The 18,734-nt window shown below is 39.9% G+C and overlaps 1 protein-coding gene across 4 annotated transcripts in view; it reads left to right on the top strand.

Moving 5' to 3' along the window:
- Nucleotides 1-17,433, top strand: part of LOC121948230 (amyloid-beta A4 precursor protein-binding family B member 2) — a 49,299-nt gene extending 31,866 nt beyond the window's left edge. For 2 of the 4 annotated variants that reach the window (XM_042493570.1, XM_042493569.1), the window contains exons 9-15: nucleotides 1,789-1,794; nucleotides 6,386-6,500; nucleotides 11,098-11,173; nucleotides 13,625-13,705; nucleotides 13,821-13,936; nucleotides 14,067-14,249; nucleotides 15,607-17,433. In XM_042493570.1, the coding sequence (XP_042349504.1) occupies nucleotides 1,789-1,794; nucleotides 6,386-6,500; nucleotides 11,098-11,173; nucleotides 13,625-13,705; nucleotides 13,821-13,936; nucleotides 14,067-14,249; nucleotides 15,607-15,783 (754 nt within the window). In that variant the 3' untranslated portion in view covers nucleotides 15,784-17,433. The remainder of the gene's footprint in view (nucleotides 1-1,788; nucleotides 1,795-6,385; nucleotides 6,501-11,097; nucleotides 11,174-13,624; nucleotides 13,706-13,820; nucleotides 13,937-14,066; nucleotides 14,250-15,606) is intronic. The other 2 variants (XM_042493572.1, XM_042493571.1) reach the window with 1 other exon arrangement.
- Nucleotides 17,434-18,734: the final 1,301 nt, after the last annotated feature.

Genomic DNA, 18,734 nt, shown 5'->3' with positions numbered 1-18,734 from the left:
CAAAACAGAAGTCTGAGCAAAGCTAAAATATACCTAAATATGTATTTTGTTTTCTTTTCACTTGTTTGAAAGAGGATGACAGAGGAAGATGTTATGGATTAAAAATAGCTAAAAGTCTCAAAATTTACCAATGCATGGTAAATCTCTCCATTATCACACATACGGTGTTATACTGCAGCCAAACTCACACTTTAGTTGTTTCTACAGCGTCTTATTCCTGTTTTTTGGACAACTGAGCAATTATAAAATAGTGGTTCAATCACAGCTCATAAATGCTACCAGTTAAGCAGACAAGCATTATTATCAGCACTTCTGTGCTGGAATACTCATAAAATTAGCATTTTAATGCTGTGAAGACATCTGACAAAGTAAACAGAAACGTGACTTAATGACATGTTTTGTTTGATTAGCTTCATTAACATTTTAAATGAGTGCTCATAGACAAAGTTAAAAAGATGGTTTTGTAAATTCACTGCCTGGCCAAGCTTTTAGTCATTGTATCCAAAACCTCAATATAACTTTTGAAATGCTCTGTTGTAAAGTGTGGGGAAAAAAGAACAAAGGAAAAATATATTTCCACATGTTGCTGGCTCAGTCTTAGTCTTATGCTGTCAAAATCCAATAAGGTCGGTGTGAACATGACAGTACTGTGGGTGTTTTAGGAGTCCGTCCTGGGTTTGAACCAGGTGTGAGGTCGTCATTCTTCCATCAGTAGTAAAGCATTTGCAACACTCTTGGCCTGACAATCAAATGCAAATTAGTTGTAAAAAATAGAACAAAGGGGTACATTGCAGAGGTTTGTAGAGCAGCTTTCTTGCACCATTCAGGATTTTGACAGTGAAATCCAATTTCAGTAAAGTGACTGACATTGAAGAAGGCATAGAGTCTGAATTACAAGTGGAGCAGAGGGAGGTAGAATGGCAAGAAAATGGAGTCGGAGCACAGAAAATTATGAATGAAATCCAAACACAGAGAGAAAGAGATGCAGTTTGTATACGGCATGTACACACACACATGCACACACACAAAGACTGCTTCTTCCTAAGTGGATCATCAAAGAATCAAAGGCTGTCAATGTTTGAATTAGTCCTCTGTTTCTGATTCAGTCTGTGCCTTCTCTCTGCCATTCCTGATAATAGAGCGTCACAGACTATAATATGGAAGAGAGCAGCTGTGATGAGCTACACTGTTGATATGAATCTTTCTGTGTTGCATCTTTGTTCTTTTTTTGGGCTTCTCCTGTTGTGGAAAGAGAGTATGAAGAGTGAGAGGAGAGGGAGAGGAAGATTAAAGAGCGAATGCAAACAGGAGGATGAAAGAGAGATTGAGAGGAGGAAAAGGTAGTGGGAGATGTGGGGAAGAGGGGGAGCTGCAGCAACAACAAGGTGTGCGCGCAAATATGGTGGCACGTCTAACAGGAAAGGTGTGCTGTGTCATAATGTAGTGGAACGCTAAGCCACTGAAATGAAAAGTACACAGACCTGAGCTCCAGTGCACACATGCAACACACCAACGCCTCACGGCAAGACAGTGATTGAGGTGAAAGAGCATTGTGACAGTTTCTGACTCAGTATCAGTATGCCGTGTGTATTAATGTTTCTCTTGTTGATTTTTCCTCCTACCTTTTTCTATTCCATCTTCTGCTCCCTTTTTTAATATAATTTTCTCATCCTTACATTTTTCCCTTTTTTAATTTCCCATCCCGTTTTCTTTCTGTAACTCATCCTTTCTTTCCTTACTACCTCTGTTACCACCCTCCTTTTTCCCCCTTTGCTTCCTGGGACCCAGAGAAAGGTAACTGTTCTTTGTGTTGTGTTCAAATGTGATACATAGACTGTATATAAAGATGAACGACGAATCTCCACTTACTCCCACTGTACAAAAATGAAGTCAAAATATCCCTGATACAACTGCTGCCATCAGGCACAGATGATGTTATTTGAAGCCATAGTCTTGGTAGTGATATTATGTTGGGTTCCCACCCATACACCGGTCAGACCAACTGTGAGCAGCACCTTGTTCCCTAGCACACCAATAGACACACAGCTGTCAAACATAATGTCAAATCCCTTTTAATAATATCAAATAACTAATTAAACAAACTTATCAGAAAAACAAGCTCCTGGACGTACATCAGTGTGAAAAGAACTGCCTCAAATGACAAAAACCATCTTTGATAAAAATCTAGTTGCCGTGCAGGCTACTTTGTATTTTTAATTTGGCCCATGTCCCATCTGCTAACATGGAGGGGGCGGGGTTTATGACCTACACTGCAGCCAGCCAACAGGGGACGATCAAAATTGGATTCACAGGAAGTGCGATGAGCTCTGAAGCTAATTTTTGTCATGGCCAGAAAGTGTAATTACAAATACTGAGGGTGTCGCATGATGTTTTTCTGGCCAATGACTTTTCCCATTAGCGTAGGCCTACATTGGGAAAGAGACATCTGTAAATCCATAATCTGCAAACCCTCTTTTTTTTTTTTTTAGTGCCACAGCCCTCACGAAATGACTTGTTTCACTGTCATTGATTGGTTCAATAACATTTCAAAAGTCTAGAAGAGCCACAAAATTAAATCATTTTATCCACATTCAAGTTAACGGGGCACTTAACCAAAAGTAGTCACCTCGGAAGGTGTAATGGGCCCCACAATGCAGAAGATTTGGGTAATTTCATACCATTGAAGTAGAGCTTTCTTCCCACCTCCAACACTGTATCCAGTTCTCTTTATAAATTCATACTTCTGGGGAGTTGTTGCATTGTCCAGCTTTATATACGGTCCATTGTGTGATTGTGCCTCTCTGTTGTTTCCAGTAATCGGTGGTTCAAGACTCCTGCCCCACGCCCTTGTTCAATCAAGTCTGTCACCTTAGGTGTCAAATCAGTGGCTTTGTTTCACCCAGAGTCACTGTTGCTCTTTACAGGAATTCAGCAGCAACTACTGAAGGTCTAAATCACTGGTGTTAAATCATCAGTGAGCCAGACGGGCCACAGGCTATTTCCTATTAAGAGTTGCATGCTGTTTTATAGCATTTTGATCCCCCAGAGAGGGGACAGAAGTAATAAAAGAACCATTTGTAGTTTGCAAGGCAAGGCCACTCATGCTGCTTTGGTGACACACTGCTCAAATGTCCCTGAACGAAACATACTGAATGCACACATACGCACGCACGCACGCACACACACATACACGCACACACTCACACACACACACACACAAAAAGATCATTGCACTTTCCTTTCTGGCCACAGGCACAGAGCATTATCGACCCAAAGTGTGTGAGCACACAATTAAGCAGAGGAGACAGTCGGGATAATGGACTCATAAACACAAAGAGCCCGCTGTGATAAATGCTGGCTGTGATTGCCATATTTCTGTTTGTGTCTATGGTTATTTGAGAGAGAGTGTGTGTATATGTGTGTGCGTTTGTGTGTGTGCATGAAGCTGTACAGCTGCATCTGTTGACACTGCCATCCAGTTGGCTTCTGCATGTCCCCACTCCACTCTTTCAATCTGCTTTATCTGTTTACTCAATCATTTCAGTCCTGGCACATCCGCCTACCTTTTTGTTCTGCAGCTTGTCTCACCTGTTAATGAGGAAGAAATGTGTCTATCTTTCATCTTGTGTGTGTGTGTGTGTGTGCGTGTGTAGCTGTGTTTCATCTCCCACCTACTTTATGCAGAAAGTTTCTTTTCCAATGGAGCTTCTTCTCTCAGTCTCACCCTCATACTCCTCATTTTTCTCCCACATGGCACACCACTGTGAAGCGTTCGGCACACAGTTTCCTCGGGCACTGGGACGCACATCTGCCTTCCTGTATGCTTATGTGTACCTGTGTGTATTTGTGTGTGTGTGTGTGTGTGTGTGTGTGCGTGTGTAGGTGTGTGTGTGTGTGTGTGTGTGTGTGTGTGTGTGTGTGTGTGTGTGTGTGTCATTGTCACAAAAAAGTCACCATTTTCATTTCAGGCTTACATGGACAAAGAATCCTGTTGTTTACAGAGTACCAACATGCCACATGTTAAAAGGGCTCTATGTAATTTAATCTTAAAATAAACCTTGACTGGTGTGAATTACAGCAACACCAGCAAAGCTTATGGCAGCCTGCACATGACACAAATAACGAAGCAACATTTTCACAATAAATGAGGGCGCTAATTAGAGCAGAGCTCCAACAAGAAATAGGTAAATATATCATGATGCAAAATGGGGTAATAATTTTGTGTTGTCGTTTCTGAAATTTCTCGCAATTAAATTTTCTGGCTCTGTATTCTGTTGTTGAGGAGCTGACAGCACAAACAGGTGCAGAGAGAGGGACTGGAAGTTTCCAAACACAGACAAGTCCAAGCACAGACTTTTTTGATGTTTGCAAAAAGTCACCTCCCGAAAACCCACACGGAATGAAGAAAATATGTGAAAAACTTTCTCCAATAAAACAGTTCAGAATATGGAGAATAGCAATAAATAATGTGCTCAAGACCTGGGAGGGATTTCAAATCGACAGTAATATATTTGTAAGGTATTATTTCTAGATGCTGTTCATTATGCCAAAATTGAACCCAACAAACTCTACAAAGGGAATGTAAAATACAAATTGGCAATCATATCCACATATTGGCCCTTAGATAGGTGCCCTCTGGGAAGAGGTGCTTAATCTTAACATGCAGCAAGGTCCAAAGGTGGCTCTCCAAGGAGTAATACCAGGAGGGTTTGAGAGGAAAACTAGAATCTATTTGCTGAAAAACCAGCTGGTAGCAGCTATTTAGGATATTAACATTGAGTGGATGAAACCTGACTCTCCCACGTATACAATATGTGGAATGAAGAAGTGTTATGAGATGGAACAAATGTCATTATGGCAAATTTACAAAGAGATGGAATTCAGTGAAGGGCCTATTAATGTAATGAAGTTATTCATCATGTTTGGTATTCCCTTAACCCGAAACAACGCACAATTGTTCTCTGCCATCCCTATTGTCGGACACACACACACCAACCTAATGCTACATGAGAGGCTTTCCCGTATTTTGTGTCTTATATATAGACAGTTACAAGGATATTCAAATGTGCAAATGTGTTCAAATAATGAATTAAACATATGCAAAAGTAATCCCTCTGAGCAAACACCTCAGGTTTCAGACCATTCTGAATACTACATTTCCCACATTTTTCTAGTCTGGCTGCAAGACAATGTGAGATCAAGGCAGATTTCTTTATTTTCTCATCTGTTTTCTCATCTGTTTTCTCAGGGAAACATGTAAACTTGGTTGCCAGTTTAGTTAATTTCTCCTCACTTTCTGATCAATTCCCGCTGGAACATGTACAATTGTTAAGATTGCTGTTTAGAAGCTTTTACTGGTGATTTCCCACAATAAGAAGTACCACTATACTCTGTTACAGTCATTCCCCAGCTGCAAGTGCACTGCTATAGCTACATGCTAAATGGCAGGGAAACATGTAGTCTTGGTTGCTGGTGTTAATTTCTCTCAGATTTTGTGTCATATTCCTGCTTAAACATACCTTGTTTTGTTTAGATGCTTTCATTGGGGATTTTTCACTGTAAAAAGTGCTGCTACAACCATTTCTCAGCTGCAGTGATGGTGAAAAGACAATGCTAACCAATAAGTTCAGACTGGGCTTTTTCAGGAGAGGGATTTGGAGTGACAGTCTCTGAAATGAAGTGACAGCGTACCTTAAAATGACTCAAAGATAACATGGTTCTGAACTAGCATCTCCTAGGTGAAGTCCCAAGAGAAAGTCTAGTGTTTTGTGGGCCATTCACAACCCCAATCTTGCCCCTATAAAAACCAATCAGAGCCGCTTCAATGTTAATTCCCGTCAGTGCAATGGTCAAGTGATCACAGCCTTCCAAAATATGTGGTTTATGCACAAATTACTGGTTTGTGATTATGCAGGATATGTATGAATTTGGGCACATTGGGTTTATAAGAACAGCCTGAATACAAGGAGCCCATGAATCTGAAAGTGAGGTAGGTAGGTCCCCTTTAAAAAAAAATCCCTTGCCTTTTCTTGATTTTCTTCTTTTACTTTTCTTTTAAATAATTACTTTTTTTCTCATTCAGGTAATTGTGATATCTGTTGTGGTTTGTTCTTTTAGTTTCCTTCCACTCACAAGTAGAAGAGTTTTAGGGCAGCTGGGGAAGGTGTAAAGAAACTTGCATAAATCTCCAAAATTTAAATAAGTATACGGGCCCGAAGATCACCCACCTGGTGAGGTATAATTACTGAATCATCTGTATTATGGGACAACTAAGATTCTTACTTACTGCCCCTTTAACAGAGCCAAATGTTTGGTACATCTGCTCCAGTTTTTTTCTTGCATTATAAATTCATGTCTGATAATACTTGTGTTTTGCATGTTTCAGGGACTTTGCCTACGTGGCGAGAGACAAAAACACACGGGTGCTGAAGTGCCACGTGTTCAGATGTGATACTCCTGCCGCAGCCATCGCCACAAGTCTCCACGAAATCTGCTCCAAGGTGGGTGTCATTACCACTACCACCTCTGCATGAATGAGCTTATCTGCTGCTCTGAAACAAGCTATCAAGCTTTAATCAGGGGGACTGTTGAAGAGAGACTGCTGATGCAGTTATCCAGAGCTACTTTTTAGGGTTGTAACTTAGAAGCTACTCCTACGTGAAACTAATAGCCAGGAGTGCAAAACACAGCGGCAGTGCCCTGACAAGATTTCTGTTATCTCTCACTGGAGGAGTATAAGAGCTGAGGAGTCAGATCGAGGGAGGTTTTAAGAGCCTTCAAAGTGAAGAGAGGAGATAAGATTCAGGTTACAGAGCGAGAAAAGAGTTTTCAGTGTGTGTGTGTGTGTGTGTGTGTGTGTGTGTGTGTGTGTGTGTATCTACATCTAATACCAACTACCTGATAAGTACAACAGGGTCACATAGTTCCAGATTTTACACACTGATGATGATCACCTAACCCACCAAACAGGAGGCTCATGCACAGCGGATCAGGGGATGCAGGAAATGATCTTTTCAGATTAGTAGCAGCTAGTTGCACCAGTAAGAGATGTAGTTCTGAGATGTCTGTTCGCAATACCCAAAGTCTAAGACACAATTTCCACCAAAATACCAACAACTCACTTTGCGCTGCTTCATCTGTTTGCTCCCCTCCTACCACATGTGCACTCTGCACACTGCACAGGGTACCATAACACCACAAAGACAGGCAAAGCAAATTTTAAGAAGAAGGGAAATACCAAACTGTTGGAGCACTGCTTGATCTGGTTGTTTCCATGAAGAGAGCCCATCGTTTTTAACATAATCAATTTGGCATGTTGTGGAACAGTCCTCGGGTGGCTGTGGCTGCATGTCCAAGTACCCTTGGCAAGATACTGTGCCACCAGTGTGAGTGTGTGTGTTTAGCTGATAAGCAGGCCACCAGTGTGTGAATTTAGCATGTAGTGTTAAAGCATGTTTATTGATTAAAAGAGTAAAAAGGTGTAATACAAATGCAAGTTTATCCCTTTGATGTATTTGACATATGGCCCCCGTCCCTTAGTAGAAGAGACTGTAGATCCTCAGAGCCAATCAGTACATTTACAATGTTAGAAAAAGTCAAATTATTGTGTTTGACTAAAAGTGGACTTTTAAAATCCATGTAAAGATGTTAGTCCGATTGAAATCATACAAAGTTGAACTTCTTGAAGTTGGACTAAAGCGTCTAGATAATGCAGGTCTCGGTGTTCTGCACTTGCTCCATAATCCCTGCACCTGGCTTTGACCTTCAAATCAAACAGCATACATTCATAGAAGAAAGTGTGGAAAAACAAAAGAAGAACAACAAGAGAAGAAAACAAAACAAGAGTACATATGAAATGCACAGTGCCGAAATGTCATCCATGTTGTCACTGAACGACATGCAACCTGTTTGCCACTTGCTAACTTGCTTGGTATGTGGCATAAGAGGTTAAGCGAAGGACGTACCAATAGCAACTATCTGAAAGGGCATATCGCCAGTCCTTGCATATCGCCACCTTCTGTGGCGGAGTTGGACACACTTCTGTTGATAAATCAGTTCTCCCCTGGTGCTTGTATACTGTGACAAGGACAGTAGTCCAATTAAATGGCCCAATCAAGCTATAAACATAGCCGACTCAACTGTCCATGTAAACGCACTGGATGTTGGCAGATCAGCAGGTCTAATGGCTTCTGCAGCTCCATCAGATGAATAAGTGGTGGCCGCGGCTGAGTTGTGGTGTCTCAATACTCATCATTGAAAGAGATGTCAGTTAATGACGGCTGAAGTCCTGTCATCATACAGAGCAGAGGTGATGTCTCTGTAACTGGAACAAACAGCATCAGAATCGATGTCCTTTGAGCCACTGTGAAACGATGCTCTGTCAAAGGCTTCATCGTAGTTTTCATCGCTGTTGAATCTTCCTCACTGGAATCCACAAATCTCCAAGGCTCCATCATATGATTCAGTGGCAGGTTAAGCCCTGTCGCTTCATAGACACCAGGTGAACCATTGTGACAAACCTGTTCCTAACGCAATTCGAGCTTGTCTTTGTTCTGGATGAAGTCTACTTTCTTCATGTATCTCTGGATTGCATCATGCAGATATCTGGCCACGTCAAAAAGAAATTCATGCAAAAACATGATTTATCCAGTAGCAGGACATTTTGTTGAATTGAATCATTCCTCTCTAACATATTTTCAAACTGAAATGTTATTACTCTCCCAATAGGAGGTAATGTGGAGGTCTTACCTTCCACGAGGGAACACTATAGGATCCATCTACTGAGAACCCTTATCAACTCATGGACTGAATATAGATTATGACTTTAAATGTTTTCTGTTGTGGTACTCTTCTTGTTGGATATTTAGATTAAGTTGTTAATAATGTTCATTAAGAGCTGATTTTTTTACTTTTGTTATTTTAATTAACAATTACTTAATAATTATGTTTTGTTTTTGTTTTTTTTAATATATTGAATATAGTGGCTGTTGTCATTTTGTTTGAAATAATTCAAGAGTCCTTTTTTTCCCACAGAGGACATTTTGACTTGCAGCAGTAGGAACACTCCAGGGGTAAATTAATTTAATGGTGGCTTATGGTGTGAAATTTTTAAGGAATTAATTAATCACTTTAATTTTTTTTAGGTTGCATTATCTGCATGTAAACAAACAAACTGGATGATGATTTTGAATGGTGAATTCTGTGGATTTCCTTGGCACCTCAGTGTGTCACAGAAAGCCTTTTTACACAAAGAGAAACCAGTCTGTCCTCAGGAATGACCTTGTAAAGGATGAATCTACCTGGAACTACAGATTTTACTCCTTAGAGATACGTTGACCCATTTAGAGAGAGTCATTTTTTTCTGTTAATTTCTTCTTATCTTGTACCCTGAATTGAATGTATCTGTGGTCTATATTTCTGTATGTGTGTGCGACCATGACTCTTCACTCCGCCTATTTTAGTGGTAGTTTTCTCTTTACTGCAGCGGAGAAACTTGGTGACCTGAGTCTTGCAGCTGCGCAGCACTGTGTGAGTGAGTGTGCAAGAGTGTGTGTGTGTGTGCATGCGGCTTCTCGCATGTTCCCCTGTGAGCAGAGTTGCAGACTCACCATAGACTTTGATTAATGACACCTACAATTAATCAAGTATCTGTAGCAGCTCAGTGCAGGGGCCATGCAGACTATTCAACACTTTTTAAAGAGTGTGTACACTGCAGCAGAGGAGCAGAAGCGGAGAAAAGAGACAGGAAGACAGCTTCTTTTTACGCGGTTGAATTAAGATATACCAATTGGAAGAAGGTTTTAAAGGATATGTTTGGTTTTTTTTTTCTTGTCACCAAATCCCATAAAGACCAAAACCAACAAGTAATACATTTGTAGCCAAAGCCTAGCTTATTCCTCTGTGCCATAAAGCCTTAAAATGCCATTGTTGTCCAAAAACAAATAACACACCAGTAAGACACACTGTTGCACTGGATGTCATGTTCTTTTAATATAATTAGGTTATTCTGTGTCAGTCCACACACTCCATCACTAGAACACCAAATCCATGGATTGAAATAAATACACCGTTTACTCCTGTTTCAGTAACGTGCTAATATCAACAGTGTGGAGTTGTTAAGGAAAAATGTAAGTATGTATTTTTGACTGTTTTTTAAAGATTTACATTTTCAGTAGAATTCAAAGCATTGAGAAAAGGACTAACACATTGTTTGTTTTGGTCTTTTTGTGGGATTTGACAACATGTTTTCACTTGCAACTTGTCAAATACAGACGCCTGTTTATTGGCCCTACACGTCAAACTATGACGCCCTTAGTTCCCTTCCAGCATCAGTTTTGGCGTTTCAACTTATGCTGTTTACATGCATTGTGTGTTTTCAAAATAAGCTTCTGTTTTTACAGGAAATATACAGTTTCTGCTAAGTAAATGCATGCACTCGCTTTGCAAAAGAAACTTAGAACCTACGTTTTAAAAGAAATTTTTTTTTAGGTTTACTTCCTTAAGTTTAGGCAACAAAAGCATGTGGTAAGTTTAGAAAAAAACATGTTTGGGCTTAAAATATGTTACTAACAAAATGTAACATTGTGGCATATGTCACGGACACAGGTTGCTACATATACTAGCAAACTACACTGTTAAAATAACTACTGGCTTTTTCGTTTCACACAGGAAACAACAGTCTCCCCAGTGAAAAGACTTTGTTTAAACCCATTAAACTCCCCTCCACCTACCCTATGCAGAGATACTCACTCCTTATTATACAGCAGTTGCTCGATACATCAAAAAGTGCTGCCACCTGGTGTGTCTCATATTGCTGCAAAGGGTACCTCTGTGCCTCAGTATCTGACGCTGAGGGCCATTGACTAAGCGTTGGTGTTTTACGAGTTGGGAGTTAGACATGTTGGATTATGTAACAATAAGAAAAATATGACATATTATCAGCCTTATTATTTGTGTTATTATTTGTTCAATGAAAATAATTATTTGATGCTTATTTGTGAGACTGTCTAAGCATATTTGAATGCTTCTCCTCTCCCCATTCCCATTCTGATCGCTTTCCTGTTCTCTCATTTTTTTCCACCCTCCTTTCTTCACCAGATTATGGCTGAAAGGAAAAGTGCCAAGGCTGCAGCTGGCAGCTCCTCCCAGACCGGCTCCGATGTACCCCTACAAGGTGCGCACACACACACACACACACGCACACACACACACACACACACACACACACACATACGCACATGCACACACATATTTTTCTTTGAGTCTTGTTCTTTTGTAGTTCCCTCATGAGAGAATTGGATTTGTCAGCCATGTGCTCTCTTCCCTGCTGTGGTTTCTTGTCTCACATTACAGTATTCCTTCACATCTGAAACGATATGCTATATGTGTTTTTAAAAAATAACCTTATCGCCTCAGGAGCGACTGTGAACATTTGTTAATAGAAAAGATAGCAGTGTTTGGTTCAATTACACACAGATAACGCTGACTCCAGAACAACTCCTCGCTCCACAATCGCTGAGCTTTATCCTCCCAGCGCTAATTCTATTCACCGTTTCCCATTTCGCTAAGTCCCACCGCTTGTTCCTCTCAGTCCCAAGTAATTATAGGAAGAAAGAGGAAAAAAGCACCAGCACAATTCATCCTGCACTGTAACTTCAGCTGGTGTGTGTATCTGCTGAGCACAGTGGAAAGGAGCTCCGCATCGGAGTGTAAAAGAACTATATCGGCGCTTCACTTACAGAAGCAGTCGACCTCATTAAAACCCAATTAGTGTTTCTTTCAGGCAAGGCCTGGTGCTCCACATCACCCGTTCCAACCCCAGGATCAAAGAATTTAGTGGTGAAACATCCCTCACATCTTTTAAAGCTATTACTTGCTTGAAATCATAGTCTTTTAAATGAACCAGTTGGTACCCAGTAAGAGGCGTCATCCTTGCAGTGATTGAAGACCAGTTCATGAGCCATAGAGGCCCTTCCCTGCAAAGTCAGTGGATGGAAATAGCTCTTGTTCTCGTCTGGATTAGATCTCGTCAGGGTAGCTGGGAGTGTGCAATCCCATGTTGGGACACATTTTAGGAGATTAGCACCAAATGATTTGGGAAGAGTTCCATCACCGGGATAATGGCTCTGCTGTCCTCATCAGATCCGGCCTGTCTGAGCTCTAATTTAAATATGAAATTAATGTATCAAAACTTCTCGCTTTTCAGCATTCATGCAACTTCTGTTTTAGCTGCATTGAATGTGTGAGATTTTAGGGACTTTTTCAATGGAGAACACTGATGAGGTGAATCCAGGCAAAAGGCATTATACTTGAATGATTTTCTTTATTCAGTCAATACCAATCACATGGAGATGAGTTCATGATAAATTGTTAATCTCTGAACTTCAGTAATTAAGATGTGGATTGTGCAAAATTGGCTGAAATGCAGAGTGAGGGTAGGGAGTGTGTAGGCTGATTTATCTCTAAAGTTTAACCACTGACCTTGCTGCAGTGATGTACAAGTGTACTCCAGGTTTCCACTTTTAACCAGAGAGGGTCACAAAACACTGCTTCTCAGTCTGCTGTTCAAGTGGAAATAGTTGTTTTGCTTTAACTTATCAACATGGAAGAAATGTTGATTGCACAATGTAACAATGATAGAATAAGGCCACCAAAAATTTTGATTGGTTACCTGTAAGTCTTGTTTTCACTGTGCAATACTGTGTGCCATCGGGTACCATACCACGCGGAAAATGAAAGCTTGATTTACAGCACAAGGGAAGTGTGTCAACTGTTGCGCAACTAAAAAAGGAAGAGGATAGTGCTTTTGTCATTTTAAAGCCAATTTGATGCAATTACAGTACCTGGATCCATCATGGATGCCCTGAAGCCCAAAAAAGCAAAATTTTAACAGTTAAATATTACAGATGTTGCAAGGTTTGTTCTATATAAATGCCCTCAGTTACCGAATACTGACTATTTCATTTTCAGGGTCTCAATAATAATTCATTCCAAGTTGCAATTCACCTTCATGTTTTTAAATCAATTTTGTCTTCAGCCAATGGTTAATAATTAACTTCATCATTGTGAGGAGGATTTTTTGGTTTTGCCCTTTTTAGTATTGTGTGGATTTTTTTAATAATTTGTTTTAGCACATTAGAGGATTAACAGTCTCTGAACTGTGTAGTTAAACATTTAATCACCTTGTCAGAAACCATCTCAAGCTAACGCAGCTAATTGCATGGTGTGTTAATAGCGAGGTCCTGAGGGTAAACGATGTTACCTTCTGTTCTGATTGAGATGCAGGTGATACACTATCTTTGATCATCTTCAATCACTCATCCTTGCTGCCTACAGGCCATTGTGTAAACAAGCACAGCTGGGTGTTCATGCAGAAAACTCTGAAATCCTGCACGCTCGTGTGTGAATATATTTTTCATGCACTAATCATGTCAACAGCACCCTAAAATATTAAAATATTCACCCATGTTTGTTTATTTCTCTGCTTTAAGCCAATTATCATGTGTGGACTTTACTTTTGGAACTTTGCGTTAGATGTTGTCGTGAGATAAAATTCCCTGCGGACGGTCTGTGTGTGTGTGTTTGTTTTAATGTGTGGTTGTGCTTGTGTGTTTTCTCTCTGCAGAGTTTCCAATGCCAAAGACTGAGCTGGTGCAGAAGTTTCATGTGCTGTATCTGGGGATGACGTCTGTGTCTCGCCCCATAGGTATACTCGAACTAATGCTGAAACTGTTGCACACGTCATAACACATCCTGAAGCCCTTAATAACATCCATCACACACTGTCTCACTGTTCAGCCTCTCTTGTGTTTTGTCCTCAGGTATGGATATCATAAATGGGGCCATAGAGAGTCTCCTGTCCTCCACAGGCAAAGAGGACTGGACTCCTGTCATATTAAGTATTGCTGACACCACTTTAGCTGTCATCAAAGAAAAGGCAAGGGACTTTTTTTTTTTGCTGTCCCGAGGATAGATAAAACAGATAAATATGTAAATGCACTTGTAGATTAAAAACGTAATCTAATAGTGTTAACAACAGATCTGATTCTCCTGTTGACTCTTTGCAGGAGGAGGAAGAGGAGGTGTTGGTGGAGTGTCGAGTTCGTTTCTTGTCTTTCATGGGCGTTGGACGAGATGTTCACTCATTTGCCTTCATTATGGATACTGGGAATCAGCATTTCCAGTGTCATGTGTTCTGGTGTGACCCCAATGCAGGCAGTGTGTCTGAGGCTGTGCAGGCAGCTTGTGTGGTAAAGTCATATTTCCTCTTTCATGAAATTATTACGTTGTGTATTGTATTGCTATTACTCAAAATTAATAGTTAAAGGTTTTGTATTTTGAGGAAACTTTTGGCTTTTTGTGAGATACACTTATCACCGGTGCCAGTATGTCTAAAGCTCACTGTTTAAGACGCCATATATTGTTATGTGTTCCAAACAAAAACTGAATTTAGAGAAAAGCAAGGGGACTATATTTTGGTATTTCTTGAGTTCTGCTGTCTCCTTGTAGTCTTTTTTTTTGTAGTGAGAGTTGTATTTTTATTCACATTAGATCAGGTTTTGGTTCAGTGCAGATAAACAGTTTATGTGCAAAAGAAACACATTGGCTTAATTGCAAAGTTGGAACCCATCGGCAATGGTCTGGTGAATAAGCTTTACTAAATTGGCTGCTTGTAAAAAAATCCAATTGTAGACATTGTCTCTCAACTCCAACTCCATTCTCACAATTGCCATTGCCAATCAGACCAGATGTGTATACCTGCAGCCACTCTCAGTTTGGAGTCAACACAACAAATCTTTACAAGCCTCGGCCACTATGGGTTTATTCCAGGAAGTGGGTTTTGTGTAAACTCCAAGTAAGTTTACCATGAGATGAGGAAGGAGGCTCTGCCTTTTATTGACCTGTTGCCATGATGAATTTTAGTATTGAAGCTCCATTGATGATGGCTTTTTCCATTCACCAAGAATGAGCTTAACTCAGAGTGAACATACTCAAAGTTGATTGAACAAACTCATATCAGCTGTTCTGTAACCAAAAACTCAGCTTTCCATCTTGTGGTTCATCAGCTCAGAGTTCAGGGTTACATTCAGAGTTTTGTTAAACCTGCTTTTAGGAATGGACCCCAGTTTAATAAAAGACAAACCAACCCACGCAACAAGGTTATTTGAACCCTGATACAACAAGATGTTGTAGTAATGTAGTTTAGTATTAATTATACATGATGATATGATTCAGCTTATAAGTAATGAGACGTAACCATAACCCCACATGTAATTGTGGTCTGATTTGTGCTGCGCATGAGTGATATATGTATTTGGTGGTTGGGTCATGTAGGTGCTGCAGCTGCAGCTATACCTACTTGATTCAGATTGGACAGATATCCATTACCATTGGCTGCACCGTTAACCCTGAAATATTGACTGTTGCCCCCAAAGGCTAAATCGTTGTCAGACTGATAGCTGATCTCCGAGATTCTGAAAGAGCCAGACCGGCTGTTTACCAGCTTCCAGTCTTTAATCCTGAGCAAGGCTGCAATTAAGTGTGTTTTCCTAAATGTTAAAAACTATATGATAAAAACCCATCTAACCCTGTCCTCCTCTTCCTCAGCTGCGATACCAGAAGTGTCTGGTGGCACGGCCGCCCTCCCAACGTGCTGGCTCATCATCCTCGCCCTCTGCGGACTCTGTGACCCGCCGGGTGACCACCAGTGTGAAGCGTGGCGTGCAGTCTCTCATAGACACTCTGAAACCCAAGAAACAGCCATCAGAACTCCCTCAGCAATGACCGTCACCAGTGACCACAGCACCCCCCCCCCGCCCCCACAGCCGCAACTGGATGCCACTCACACACTATCGCCACAACAACACCTAATCAGTACCAGCCATGGTAACCAATGATGTACATACATGTTAACAAAAACCACCACAGATGAAAGAAAGAAGAGCACTTCTCCAGTACGCTTGATGATTTAAAAAAAATGACAAGAAAAGTTTCATAAGGAGGAATAGAAAACCTGGTGTCACTGGTTGGACTTTGACCTTTGAACACTGCTGTGTCCAAGTGCTTCATTGGCCCTCACTGTATGTGGATTTCTGGGCTGGATGGATTACTTGATCAAGTACTCTACAGAAGGGATACAGAAAAAATAACGATCGCATTTCTGTTAACAGACTGGTGTGTGGAACCACTCATCGGTTTACTCTGTTTTCTTTCATGCTCTGTCCCTTCCTGTAAAACACTCATCAGCACAGTTAGCGCTCCTAAACTAGACAGCTGAGACGCCAAGCTACAGGAGCCTTCTGGACAGAAAAAGGTGTCCACTTGCTGTCATGGAATTTCAACAAGTGAATAAGAAAAGATACAGAAGAGACCTGCCAACACGCTCCCTTCCACCAAATGGCATAAAAATGTTTTGGTTCCTACGATGTGCGACAGACCTGGAAAAAAAACAAATAGCATCTCCTTTGAGGATGAATGAAGTGATTGTAACGCTGACGTGTATGTAAATGATTGTATCTAGGAAGAGAGAATTTAGGGCACAAAACTTGTAGATATGAAGGAGACTTGAAGTGTTGGTGACAGATGTGGGTTTTTGTTTTGCATGTTTTCTTGATGGGATATGTTTTACATTGATGAGTTTTTAAAAAAAAAAAAAAAAGGGTCTCGGTGAACACACAAGAAATAGATGCTCTTAGCACAATTCATCTCCACTCGACCATGACTGGTTTAACACTGGCGCAAAAAAAATCTGGCCGATTTTTGACCCATAAAAGTTTATTCTCTGCCCCATTTTCAGAATCAAAATAAAGGATTGTCAGTCTACGATTTTTACTTTCCATTCCTTGATGGATGAGTAGATAAGCAACGGAGCGGTAACTGTTTTCAATGTATTTTTAAGCTTTTGATTAGTTAAGAATGTAATTTTTTGCATACATTATAGAAAAAAACTGAGTTAAAAAGCTCAAGAATGTTACATTGCTTATGTTCAAACTTTACAATTTCCTCAGGAATCTTTTTTCATACACCCCAGATTAATGTGGCAGCAAAGAAATCCCAATTCAGGCTTCGATTATGGCAGATGTTACGCGCTCAAAGTTGTATGAACAGTGGTACACAATAGTGTTTGTCCTGCTCAGGCAGCATGGAAAAGGTCAAATCTGGGCGATACAGTTCTCTTCCTCAGTGAATCCAGCCAGTCTACTCCCACTCGCAAACAAAACACACATATACACAAATATGCACATACAGTAGTTAAAAAAAAAAGTCTGCTATCACTGGTATCAAAACCTTAGCACTGCTCCTACGGCTCAAGGCCACCACCTGCACTCCACATGAACTCTGTGAATGCAGTACGATCAAAAGGAAAAAGACACACACAAAACAAACAGGAGAGATGCTTAAAAATCATTTCAGTTCTGTTCTTCACTCATCTCCACATCATGTAAATGTAATCTGTTGTGACAATAAATGCATTACCAAAAGAAAAAGGCCCTTGAATACGTCCTTTGATTTTTCAGGTCAGTGGAACTCCATGTAATAGCTTTTCGGCATGTAGTCACTTTGAAATGACATTGACTGGGCCCTGTAATTATATGCAGTCTGGGTAGATTCTTATTGTCACAAGGTTGTTCCTTAAGGCACACAAACACACTGTAATGATGACATCTATACGTAAAAACCTCTTATTGAAAATATCCACACACAAACTGCAGTGATTATGTCAAAGCAAGAAACTTACATTATGTAAACATCCTTAAAATGTATTTTACCACTGTTTGTTAACGTGTGCACAGACTTGGTAGTGTTTTTTTTTTTTTTTTACAGGGGCCTATTGAATGATATGGGGTCTCAGTAAAATGCTTTATTGTTTTACTATACACCTTTTCTCTAACTAGGAATGTTGATATTGGCATTGGGAAAGGCAACAGAACTCAAAACTTCTTTCTGAAGTTGAAATAGTAATTATCAATTGTAAACTCTAACTAGTTTAACTTCTTCATTGTGCAGTTTGAGATTCAATAATCATTAGGTTTATTGTCATATGTACAAAAACACAGCAGTTTACACCATGAAATGACATTTTTAAAACATGAAATACAATGGCCTTTAAAAGCATGTAAACATGTAGAGTATTTCATCCAAAATAGCATAAAAAAGTTAGATCATTGTATGTCATCCAAAGAGCATAAGAAAAAGTCATACTGTAGTATGTCGTCCAAAATGTCATGACATAGTAATAACACAGTATGTCATCAAAAATGGCATGAAAAAGTCATAGTATAGTTTGTTGCCTAAAATGGTATAAAAAAAAGTCAAACTATATTATGACGTCCAAAATAGCATGAAAACCTTATACCTCATCAAAACATCATAGTATGTCATCAAAAAGTCATAGTATAGTATGTCCCCCAAAATTTCAACAAAAAGTCATAGTATAGGATGTTGTCCAACATTTAATGAAAACGTCATCCTATAGTATAATTTTATCAAACCATCATAGTATACTGTGTCATTCTTAATGCCATCAAAACATTATTTTATGGCATTTATTCCAAAATCTAACCAAAACATAATAGTATGTTGTCCAAAATTTCATCAAAACATTGTAGTATAGATTGTCATTGAAAATTTAATCTAAAAGTCATAGAATAGTATGCTGTTAAAAGTGTAATCTAAACGTTATAGTATAGTATTGTGATGGCTGACAGGTAGGGTGAGAGCACTGCCCTCTGTAG

The sequence above is a fragment of the Plectropomus leopardus genome, chromosome 9, assembly GCF_008729295.1.
Source record: "Plectropomus leopardus isolate mb chromosome 9, YSFRI_Pleo_2.0, whole genome shotgun sequence".
Classification (NCBI taxonomy): Eukaryota; Metazoa; Chordata; class Actinopteri; order Perciformes; family Serranidae; genus Plectropomus; species Plectropomus leopardus.
This window is presented reverse-complemented; position numbering and strand designations above follow the sequence as displayed.